At 43.9% G+C, this 12,840-nt stretch overlaps 1 protein-coding gene across 1 annotated transcript in view; it reads left to right on the forward strand.

Annotated features, from left to right (window-relative positions):
• The window catches only part of si:dkey-119m7.4 (uncharacterized protein LOC560629 homolog), a 288,631-nt gene that overhangs the window by 42,360 nt on the left and 233,431 nt on the right, over positions 1 to 12,840 (forward strand). Inside the window, exons 2-3 of the mRNA XM_037686046.1 lie at positions 7,820 to 7,923; positions 8,032 to 8,186. Coding sequence (XP_037541974.1) covers positions 7,820 to 7,923; positions 8,032 to 8,186 — 259 coding nt within the window. The remainder of the gene's footprint in view (positions 1 to 7,819; positions 7,924 to 8,031; positions 8,187 to 12,840) is intronic.

A 12,840-nucleotide genomic window follows, 5' to 3' on the forward strand; every position in this document is an offset into this window, starting at 1 on the left:
AGGTTGACAGGAGGCTCTAAATCTGATGCTCTGTAGGCTTCAGAAATGGCCTCACACAGCCAGTGTGACAAGCGCTGGGTGGATAACGGGCGACCTGCAGATGCATCTCTATAATGCACAAACAATTGTTGAATTTGACGCATTGCAGCTGTGAGCGCTGTGTAACACATCAACGCCCGCACCGGACAGAGAAGATGAAAAGATGCTTCTTCTTCTGATCTGTGGGGGGGAGAAGAAACCCCTCCAACGATATCACTCTTGATTTAAAAGAGCTCGTGATGTTTTAGGCATAAAAGCTGGGTTTGGTCTTAAATCAGCTGAGCTGCCCGTCAGCCTAAATTCTAAGGCATGACGAAGCAACAGAGAGGGCAGATAATTACTTACCCTCTTAGTGGGTGTTAAAGCCAGCAGCAGGGCTGTTTTAAGAGACAAGAATTTAAGTGAAAACCTGATCCAGAGGCTCAATTGGAGCTTTGATCAGGGCTCGCAGGACCAGCGTTAAATCCCACTGTGGAGCAAGTGGGCATGAAGCAGGCCTGCGTCTTTGAACACCTTTTAGAAAAAACGCTTCATCAGCGGGTGATTAAAAGCTGTTCTGTCTCCGAACCCTTCGTGGTAGGAAGAGATGACTGCAACGTACATTAAAACGTACTGAATGCCAACTCCCTATCCATCAGCTGTTGTAGAAAAACAACACGCCGCCTAATGGACATGAGGTGGCCTCTAAACCTTTCTCTGTACACCAGCGCTGAAAAGCCGTCTCCTTTGATGTGTACAGAGCTGTGGCAGATGCAGCACGTGAATCTTGAATTGTGCACACTATCTCCTGAGGGAGACCCATCCTCTCTAAGTGGGACCGCCCAGCGGTCAGACCCACAGGTGCTGACCTATTTCTGGGTAACTCTTGATCGCTCCTCCTGCTTGAAGGAGAGCATCCTCCCTCCACGGCAGTTGCACGGGCGACCCGACAACAGACGTTGCAGGACTGGGAACCATGGTGCGTTCACGCGCTTGGGAGCCACCAGGAGAGCTGTCAATCCCTCCTCCTGAACTCGGTTCAGGAACCGTAAAAACATAGGAGGTGGGAGAAAACGCGTACAAAAGCGTTTTGGGCCACGGGCTGTGAGCAAATGCATCCACCCCCAGCGATGGATCATCTCGCGGGCTCAGGGAAAACCATAGTTGACACTGAGAGTTCTCTCGCGTCGCAAACAGGTCCACAGCTGCTTTGCCAACTTCTGCCACGTCTGAAAACATCAGATCTGGATGGAGGGTCCAGTCCGCGTGACGTGGGCCGCCCCTGGACATCACATCTGCCCCTCTGTTCAGAAACCGGATATGTAAACCGCTGTAATGGAGAGCAGGTTTGATTAGCCCAACACAGTAGCTTTTGCGCAATGTGTAACATCTGGGCTGAACGCACACCCCTTGGTGGTTATGTACGCAGCAGTCACCATGTTGTCTGTGTGAATCGACACGTGTTGATTCTGTAGCACGGGAGCAAAGTGTTGAATCATATTCAGTACTGTGCGACACTCCAAAACATTGATGTGGGCTGATGTGTGGTGGGGCCACAGCGCCCCTACTGCTTGAGATAGGCATGTCCCCCCCCCAGCCTGACAGCGACGCGTCCGTGAAGACTGACCCGTGTGACGTGGGTCTGCTGAGGGGGACTCCCTCTGACAGAACCAGGGTGTTTCCCCAGAGTCAGAGGTCTGCTTTCACAGAGGAAGGGACAATGATCATCCGTCGTTTTGTTTTACTGGATCCACATGCAGACGTGCAAACCACCTCTGGAGGCGTCTCATGTGTAACAAACCAGCGGAACCACTGTGTGAGTTGATGACATCATTCCCAACAGCTTCATGACGGAGACAGCTGTTATCACTTGCCAGGTCTTACGTGGCGGAGTTGGCCTTTTAAAAGTGTCGAATCTCGTTTGTGATAAACGAGCTTTCATGGTGGTTGAATTTAATTCCACTCCCAGATAAACAAATGTCTGGGTCGGGAAAATCGAGCTTCCTTCCAATTTATGGCGAAGCCCAGATTTAACAGGTGTGATGTCAACACCTGATCCTGCATCAGCGCCTCTTGTCTGGAGTGACAGGAGCAGCAGATCATCCAGGTAAAACAAAAAACTCTCGTCTCTGTGTTTTAGGATGATCGGTATGCGTTCTCTGGATGTTGTACAACAGGTCCAAAAAACGGTCTCATCCCTCCGATCCGTGAGTAAAAACCCTGTGTTTTCTCTCCGTTGGGGGACTCTGGAGATTACTTTTATCAGAAACACTTGGACTTCTGCATTTAGGGATGAGATTTAGTCTGATGATGACAGGACCGTTTTATAACTCCTCTGAATGGAGGGGTTCGGGTTGCAAACTGTAACTTGTAACCATTTGCATAAAACCCTGTCCATCCATCTGAAAAACGGCGAGCATGTTTTAGCCACTCTACGTAACGTTCGTAGGGTGAACGTGCGTTAAGTGATGTGTCACGTTTTGTACGGCTGTCAGCAGTCCGCCCCTCAACCGCCGTCATGCGTCGCGGGAATGTTTTCTGTGTGATCCAAGGCGAGGCTTGTGCTGAAGGCGAAGCGTGTGACAGCTGATGACGCGGTGGGGCTGCGCGTTTGACGTCGCTGTACGAACGTTGAGAGGCGGAGGGCGTGACTTCATTTACGCCGTGCTGTTGGAGTGAAGGCTGCTAGCCCCGCGGGAGCACACGTTTTTCTCTGGAGGGACGCGCGCCGCTCTCGCTGGAGGGGCACGCGCTGGAGGGAGGCGGGACTCCTCACCGGGTTCGTTCAGCTGCTTCACGCTTATGCTGCCGTGAGCTGCCGAACGCTGAGACGCGGTGGGTCACGGCTGCCTGCGTTTGATTCGTTGAGACGGGTGTCGCTTCTTGTGAGAGTGAAGGACCTCCACCCGAACCAGCCTGCGGACCACATTTATACCGATGTGAGCTGGTTAGCGCCGGGCAGCTGTGTGTGTATGCCAACATCAACGCAGCGCCGTTGGATGGAGGCTGTTTCATCCCACGAGTGCGAGTTGACACCGCTTGAGTGAGGATCGTGTGAGCGATTCGTCATGTCTTAGAGCAGCGGTGAGTTATAAAAACCCTTATTAAGGACACCGGCTCCTATGTGTGGAGGCTGTTTCATCCCACGAGTGCGAGTTGACACCGCTTGAGTGAGGATCGTGTGAGCGATTCGTCATGTCTTAGAGCAGCGGTGAGTTTTAAAAACCTTTATTAAGGACACCGGCTCCTATGTGTGGAGGCTGTTTCATCCCACGAGTGCGAGTTGGTACCGCTTGAGTGAGAATCGTGTAGCTCCAGTTGATAACGAGTTATTTTCGCTTACCATCATGTCGTGTGATCGACTCGTCATGTCTAGAGCGGCGGCGAGTTAAAAAACCTTTAATTAAGGACACCGGCTCATGTGTGGAGGCTGTTTCATCCCACGAGTGCGAGTTGACACCGCTTGAGTGAGGATCGTGCCGCTTGGGATGATAACGAGTTATTTTCACTTACCAGCGTGCCGTGTGAGCGACTAGTAATGTCTTGGAGCGGCGGTGAGTTTAAAAAACCTTATTAAGGACACCGGCTCTTTGTGTGTGCGGCCGCTGTGAGCTCATCCGAGCTTACAGACTGGCTAAAAAACAGACACTTTGATCATTAAATGATGATTTATTTCAACTTTTGTGTCACTTTTACACACACCCTCCGGAGACCGTCATTTTGAGAAACTTCTCTCTCATGAGCTCTGCGATTGTTTGCCCAGAGCGCTGTCTTGCAGGCGAACTCTGGGGAAACGCTGAGCTGCAGGTTGCCGGAATGAAGAGGGCTGGATTCTGACGGGCGGGGCTGGTGGTGGAACTCAGCGAGAGCCGCGGCCGTGGAAAAGTCGAAGCTTGCTCGCGACGGTCCCTCCAGCGGGCCGGGATGAGCCGCGCGGCTTGATGAGGTGGCGCACAGTCTCTGGCACCTCCTCCGACTGTTTCAATTCGCCAGCATGGTTTGAAGCTGCTCTGAACAGCGCGTCCGCGATGGGCTTCATCAGGTCTTGTGCAGTTTCTCCGGCAGCGAGGGGAGTAACGAAGCCAGGTGGATCGTTGGATCATCGTCATCCACGCTGCAATCCTCGACAGGCAAACCGTAGGAGAGGCACACATGTTGAGCTGACGTCAGCTGCCTTACAGAAGGAGTTCTTTGTCTCCAAGGCAGGTCTGCGGCCTTCAGTCCCTTGGACATGCTATATGCTAGCAGCGGGCACGTTGTTGCTAGCTGCGGCTGCCTGAAAAACACATCGGTGGGCTCGATTGGAGAGCGTGGTCACCGTCTGGTTCGTGTTCCTCCGGAGGGACGGGACGCTGCTCCGACCTGGGCAGCTTCGCTCCGAAGGCTTCCGCGAGGCTTGGCTCCAGGGGGGTTACCGAGGAATAGCCCCGCTCGGTGAATCCCTCAACTCTGGTGATGGGAGCGGACTGGGGACCGACTCCCCCAATCTACCAGGAAAAAACCGTCTGTGGCCTCGCCCGTCGAACGTCCTGTTGGAACACGGGGCCGTATGGATCAAGACGGTGAGCCAGAGTGGAGCCCAGTGAAAACAACCTTCCCGCCGATCATCCGAACTGGCGGGAAAAGGCGTGGGACGTAGAAAAAAGGGGTCCCTTCATGTCAGCCTCCTCCTGGGTTCCGCCGGGCAACCATGAGGGCGCTGTCGGCCGGGAGCGGTGTGATCGCTGATGCGAAATGAGGTGGGATGGGGTGAGCATTCACTCAGCCCCCCTCCACCTACACTACGCTCCCCAGGAGGGAATGAGCAGCGGGGGCTGCAGCTGAGCACGCCTTGCCCCGGAGGAACCATCCGGTTCGCCCCGAGGGTCAGCGATAAGAGGAAAAAATACAAGATGGCGTTGTCCAGCGTGTAGTGACCTGTCACTGGGAAATGTTCCCCGATGCTTACCTTGGAATAAGACTGCTCGTCATCTTCTCCTCGGGGAGGAGAACTCACCGGACGACCGGAGGTCGACTGCCGGGCCAAGCATCCTTCACAAAGGTTGGTCATTTACACAATTTACCTTCTTTGTTCTTCTGACAGTGCTATTTTTAGCTCGCTGAAGAAAAAATGGGAGCCGATTTCCCGCTCTTAACGTAATTTATACGGACCGGGTGGGGCCCACACAGCAGGTGGGCGTGGACTAAATTTTTTCAGTGCTTATGCTGCGCATAACGGGATAAACCCATCAGCGACAGCCTTAAAGGGCGAAGCCTATATGACATAGAACTGTATTGCTCATTACTCAAAAGATTATGTTTATCTATAAATTTGTCCAGCCTGGACACAAATAATCTTTCAAGAATTTTAGAAAACTGTGGCAACAACGATATAGGTCTATAATTTCTAAACAAACTTTTCTCACCATTTTTAAAAATTGGAATCACCTTTGCGATTTTCATTCTTTCTGGGAAAATGCCTTTAGAAAATGATAAATTACAGATATATGTAAATGGTTCCAACACATTACTTATTATTTCCTTCACAATCCACATATTCACTTTGAATGCTAGGAAACACCTTGTAACTGTGACTTTCCTTCCCTCCATTGATTACGGTGATATTATTTACATGAACGCTCCTACAAGCACCCTGCAGATGTTGGATGCTGCAGATGTTGGATGCTGTCTATCATGGTGCACTAAGCTTCATAACTGGCTGTGATTATCGTACTCACCACTGCACCCTGTATTCACTGGTTAACTGGACATCATTAACTTCACGCAGACTCTCTCACTGGTACATTTTCATCTTTAAATCACTTCCTGGTCTATTGCCTTCATACATCTCCTCCTACATGTCTCTGCGTGAGTGCAGCTACAGCGTGCACTCTCAGGACATTATTACCTGCAGTGTTCCCTCAATGAGGACTGAACTAGACAAAAGGACCTTCTCCGACTCCGCTCTTGTTTCCTGGAATATCTTACAAAAAGACCTGAAGCTCTCCACTTTGACCTCTCTAAGTGGCTTTAAAAATCTGTTGGACTCTTGGCAAGGACCAATGCAGACATGTTCCTGTTTTTAATTTTCTACATTCACCTTAGAATCTAGCTCTTTTTGTTATTTTTTTGCCATCTTTTTGTGTAAAAAATCTGTATGCCTTTTTATAATTGTTTATTGTTGTCGCTGTTGTCCATCGTTGTCATCATTCTTTGTTGAAATCAGGTCTCTCTTGTAAATGAGTCCTCGAGGCTCAATGGGATTAACCTGTCTAAATAAAGGTTGAATGAATGAGAATATCATTAGTAACTTTCACCAGTGCAGATTCAGTGATGTGGTGAGCTCTAAATCCTGCCTAAAATCTTCAAACAGATTTTTTCTTTGCAGATGATCATGTAACTGACCAGCAACTATTGTCTCTAGAATTTTTGAAATGCAAGTTAGATTAGATATAGGGCTATAATTAGTTTGGATTCCTGAGTCAAGTTTATGTTTCTTAAATAAAGGTTTAATTACAGCAATCTTAAAGCTCTGTGGTACATAGCCATTTATTCAAAGCATGAAACAAAAATACAGAAACAAGGTGCCAAAAGTGAAAAAGAAATAAATATACAACAGCATGGTCCTATTGGCAGAGTGGTTCTGATGCCAGTGAGGTTATGTTAGCAACATGGTCCAGTTTGCAGCATGATCCCGTTAGCAGTGAGGGTCGGTTAGCAGCGTGGTCTTGTTAGCGTTAGCAGGTCCTCTTAGCAGGTCCTTTCAGCAGCTTGATGAAAATACAGACCGCAGCAGCTACCTTCCAGTCTGCCCTCCAGAACTGGTTGTGACAGACAGAGAACATCCAAGGTTCCCCCACGGAACCAAGCGGGTCTGTATAGTTCAGTCCGTGCAGACAGATGGAGGATCTTGTTAGCAGCATTAGCAGGTCTACTAAGCAGGTCCTGTCAGCAGATTGACGGTAATAATGACCATGGTATCTGCCCTCCCGGACTGCTCTCCAGAACCGGGTCCGGCAGACGGAGAACAGCCAAGGTTTCCCAGTGGAACCGAACAGGTCTGTAGAGTTCGGTCCGTGCAGGCAGATGGAGGATCATGGAGACAGCCATCATGACAGGCCTCAGCCAGAGGCTGGAAGGACTGAACCACAATGGCAACAGAAAACTCCACAAGTGTGTCGCGATAATACCCGTACCGTGGATGTGCACTGTATGCGTAAAAAATAAAAGGTTAAAACAAAAGCAACAGGAACATAAAAAGATCAAGTTCACCAATCAGTAACTGTACTTCATAAAAAAAAAAATCAGTTTTTCTAATATTTCTTTAAATTAGTCAGAGGATGGATTGCTTTTGGCTCTCTTCTAGCCAGAATACTTATTTTATGCGGATGGAAGGATTCACATCCCTGGCATATGAACACTGGATAAGAGAAGCCATGTATCATATTAATCTGGAAAAGATTAGATATACCCTGAAAGATTCTGTTGAGATATTTTGGAACACTTGGCAGCCATTTATGTCTTATGTTGAAAATATATCAATGCCTGTGTAATGTGTTCCTGTTTGTGTGGCTGATCTGTTGTGGGAGGGGATTTTGTTGTGTTTTTTTTTTTTTTCTTCTTTTCTCTTTTTGTGTGTGTGTTGTGAAAAAAATCTATAAAAAGACAGATTAAAAGTTAGTCCTAGGGTGGTGTTGGTCAAGATAAATATTGGCCTTGTGTTACATGAACCTGTTTCAGTTCTTTGTGTTTGTAGACGTTGAAGCTTTACATGCTACTGTAGCACAGCTGAAAGTTTCCATCCTTCCTGTCTTCATTACAGTGGGACCTGGTGTGTTCAAATGCCAGCCTGAATAATTTAGGCTCCTCCATCTACATGTTTGGTCTCCTTGTTGGAGCTCTTGTATTTGGACACTTAGCTGATAAGTAAGTTGAACATCTATCCAGTAGTCATTGATGAACAAACCCTAAAATCTCAAATGTGTAATAGTTTATTTTGTATATTTATTTTTACAATTTTCTTGTGTTCTTCAGATATGGCCGCAGGATCATCATCCTCATCAGTCTGGCTCTCCAAGTTACCTTTGGTGTTGCTGCTGCTTTTGCCTCTAATTTTTACATCTACACTGCCCTTCGTTTTATGGTCGGAACATCCATCTCTGGTGTTATCATGAACGCCTTTGTCCTAGGTAAGTCTCTCAAAGACCTCCACTCATCCTTACACAGACCTCTCAAACCTCCAAAAAAAGAAACTTGAAAACAAAACAAAACTGTGAATTAATGACATTCTTGAGATATATGCCAAAAGTAAAAAAAAAATGTATGAACACATTAAATGAGCAGTTATTGTGTACTTTGATAGGTCATGCGAAATTATTTGTTTATTCTTATTTCAAGACAAAGGATAACCATTTCCAAAGTAAAGGCATAGCATTCCTTAAAATATTGTATACAACCAGCTGCCTTTCATGCCAGAGTTTTAAAATGATTATCATGAATATAAAGAACAACGTAATACTGGTACATGTTTTGGTCAGACCATGTAAATGACTTTATGAATGAGTTCCTATGTGAGCTCTTGCAAGATGTTTCTGCTCCAGAAGTATATGATGGAATTGACTCTCTTTTACTGTCACACCAAACTGTGTCTCATCATCTGTAAAACTGATTAAGTAATAGTGTTGGTTAAGGCCAAATTCCTATGGTGACCATGTTGAATGAGTTTGACTCCACCAAAGCAAACAAATTAGTCTTCCTAAAGACTATTTCCCTATTTCTTCACCAATCCAGAAAATCTTGGTATCAATATTTTTGTTTTATCAAGTTCTATCCATTAAAACAAAAATTCATGGACTTAGATTTTTTTTTGTCTCATAACTACATGGAGTATGAAGAAAAAGGCTAAAGTCTGTCCAGGTGTGGCTAATGGCTAGCCAAATGAGGGCTAATATAATTGTAACTAATTTTCAAGGCTTATAAAGCAATTCATTCTCAAATCAACATACTAGACTGAATGAAGGCTACATGAGATAATTTTACATTTCTACAATTTGTCAGGATTGAATAGTAAATTGCCGTCCCCTCAACTGATTGATTGGGCTGATGATGCCAAGGCTTCCTAATTCCTCAGTTTGATGGGAATTGAACTTTTGGAGTGACTAAATTTTCTGACCAGGCAGATTCTTTAGTAGCCTTGGCAGACTGTTTCTACGCTGAGCACGCATACATTGGCGTAGTAATCCAAACGTTGTTTGGTTGACAAAACTGACAAACTAAGCAAACTGTGTCATTCAAAAGTTTAGGTTTATTATGAATAGTGCTGCCAATCAAAAAAAAAATCTGATTAATCACACTCTGGGGCTGTGATTAATCACAATTGTTCACTATGCTTACCTTTGTAAGCTTGAAATGTAAATATGTAGGTTTTCATAAAATGTTGAAGAAAATGTTTTAGTGTCTCAAGCCAAACAGTTTTCCATGTTGTCATACTTAGCAAGGTTTACAGTAGTCATTTTGTTTCAAACATTAATTTATACAAGTTAACTCAAATGTCTCATTGTCATCTATGTGATCGAAACATTTAAACACGCAATATTCCCTTTAATTTTTTATGTGTCTGGGCAAACACACAAGCTCCCTGAGCATCTGAGCATCCATCTGCATCCTCTGTCCTCACTCCAACTACCTCCATGTCCTCGCTAACTACATGTATATACTGTATCTGTCATGTGTTTGCCCCTTTTTACTGCCTCAGCCTGTCATATTTCATGTTTTGTTTTCTCCTGCTATGTTTTCTGCCCTGTCACTCATTCAGCTCATGTTACTGCACCACACCTCCTCTGCTTGCCTCTGCAATCAGCTTCATTCATCACACTGTTCATCTCCCTTCTTAAGCTCCCTGTTCACCCTCATTCAGTGCCAGATTCTCTAACGCGGATTGGGCAACATTTTTGGGAATGAACGAAAGAGAAATGGCAAAAATAGACAGACGTGAAAATTAATCAAACATGTCAGTCTGTTCATCTATTGTAGAGGCAGCAAATAAATCTGTAAAGAAGAAAGGAGGAAAGAATAACAAAAAGATTGTTCCATGGTGGACAAAGAAATGTGAAAAAGTCATTAAGTTGAGAAATAAGGCATTTAATTTTTTTTTAAAGAATTATAATACTCAGAATCTTATTGATTATTAAAAAAAACTCCAAAGAGTTGTAAGAAGAACCATAAAAAAACAAAACGAGAATATTGGAGGGATTTTGAAATTCAGTGGGAAAAGAAACAGAAATAGGTCAAGTTTGGTCGATGATTAAAATAATGAACAAAGTAAGACAAGAGTATGGATATCCAGTTTTGAGTGATAAGAAGTAACAGCAGTTGAAAATGAGAAGAAACCAGAAATGTTGGGTAAAGCTTTTATTAAAATGTATAGTTCAAATAATATTAGGGAAAAAGGAAAAAGAAGAGAGAGAACGCAACAGAAAATAAAAAGTTCTTAGAAGAAGAGGAAGGAGAAAATGGTTTATTCAATATACCATTTACTAAAACTGAATTAAATTGAGCACTTCAAAAATGTAAAATGTCAGTACCAGGAAATGATCAGATTTGTTACATAATGACAAAGCATCTCAGTGAACCATCAAAAGACATTCTTTTGGAATTATATAATAGTCTGGGAAGAAGGAAAATTAAAGCTGCAAGCAGCAATGGAGGCCCTGGCAGCAAAGCGCCGCTCCGGCCTTATGGCGACCGCGGGAGCTCCAGCTAGTCCACCAAGATGCCATCTCGAACACTCTCGTGCCAATCCCGCACGCGTTCACCACGGGGCGCATTTCCCAAATCTTCAACATTGCCTTTCGTCCATGTCAGTACATGTCCAGCTTCAGGTCTTCCAAGTATAGGCGAAATCTGACCTTCCAGACAGGAGTTATTGTGACTTGCTGTTTTGTGACGGATGTTTGACGAGCACTTCCTTTATGCTTTTCAACATGTCATGTGTGGTAATGAACAGTTAGCGAACAAAGTTTCAGTCTAATATCTTACACAGGGCGAAGCTGTAAGAGTCATCCAATAATCAACAGTTTTATTTCTGAGTTGGTGGGGCTTAAGTGATGTCATGAATCAACAATACCAATGTGTCTACAAGTGCTCACTGATTAAGTACAAAAAAATCAGGTGCAGATCAGATGATGTATCACTAAGATATAACTGTTTGAATAATGTAGGGGGCGCACTGGAGTTTAGTGTTAAACAACAATACTAATGTGTCTACAAGTGCTCACTGATGACGTACAATGAATCTCATACAGATTGGATCATGTATCACTGAGATATAACTGTTGGAATAATCTAGGGGGTGCACTGGAGTCATATGTTAAACCACCACATCAATGTGTCTAGACATGCTTACTGATGATGCACAATAAATCTGGTTCAGATCGGATGATGTATCATTGATATATAACTGTAGGAATAATATAGGAGCACTGTGGAGACTATTGGCCACTTATCATGGATTCCTGTTCAAAGGGTGGATAATGATCGATCATACTGATTTTGGTGCACCTGGGTTCAAATCTGTGGAATTTATAGCCAGTATTGCAATGGTGTCACTTCTGAATTCGTCACGCCGCCACGCCCACATCCTCCTTTGAAAACTGTTTGTAATTTAAAGTAATCAAACCAACTTGTTATATGTCTTCTAACACAGGATCATCCTGATTAGGTCAAGGGTGTCAGAGAGGGAGAATTCCAAGTTAAAAAAGTGACTTCCTGTTCTGAGGGGACGGGGCTTTAATGATGTCAAAATATGACCACAGAGGATCGTCGGGCATCCAACAGTGATGACTCAGGCCAAGTTTGGTGCATTTCGGTCTTTCAAAGTAACAGTTACAGTGTTTTGAAATTTACAGCTTGAAGGGCAACTTTGAGGCCTGGCCACGCCCCTTTAAAAGGGACAGATATAATAAGATTTTTTCTTCTTTCTTCTGCCTTTCATTTTAAATCTTTTGTATCTTTTTTATATTGTTATGGAATTGTTTTGTACTTTTTAAAAATGAATAAACATTATACCATACCATACATTTATGTTTTTAAATTTAATGAAAGACAAACCTTTAAAATTTAAGGACAAAATATAATCTAATTGTTTTCAAGCCTATAGCTTATTGTAAAAGCAGTTTCAAAGATTACAGCACAGTGTGATGTTTTGCAATTTTAACATGAACCTTGTGCATATCTGCAAATAATGAAAGTGAAGATATTTTAATACATCTTTATTGTAAAAATCTATACTAAAATGTAAAACATGGGTTTAAAGCAGCAGGAAGGCAGTAAGGTAGGATTATGAATCAGGTTTAAAAGTTACAGCTGTAGATGAACAGATGCTGAGATATATTCACCTGATTAAAACGGATTCTTTCATTTTTCTGGACTGAATATAAACGTGCATTGAATTTAATAAAATGTAACGTGAGACGTTATTTATCTTTGACCCATCAAAATGAATGTGGTAATTTATTTACAGAATCAAAGTTAACATCAAACATTTACATTAATTTGGCAAAATATGAAAATAACAACATAATTAATCAGCTTTACAGGTAGTGAGAAACAATACGACGATTGTTTCACTTTTCAGCAGAACAGCAGACATCAAATCACAAAGCGATGATTGAGAACTTTGCTTCAGACATTTCTAAAAATATCTGTCAATGATTTCTACTTGATAGAAGCATTTTTAAAGATGGAAAGATGAAGTTTAGTGGGAGTGAAAGATGGATGAGGGAGAATGTGGTGTGTATGAGTGAAAAGTGTTGACAGGACGACACCCTCCATCCGACCCAGCTT

This window comes from Nematolebias whitei, chromosome 12 (assembly GCF_014905685.2).
Source record: "Nematolebias whitei isolate Nwh7 chromosome 12, NemWhi1, whole genome shotgun sequence".
NCBI classification, from domain to species: domain Eukaryota; kingdom Metazoa; phylum Chordata; class Actinopteri; order Cyprinodontiformes; family Rivulidae; genus Nematolebias; species Nematolebias whitei.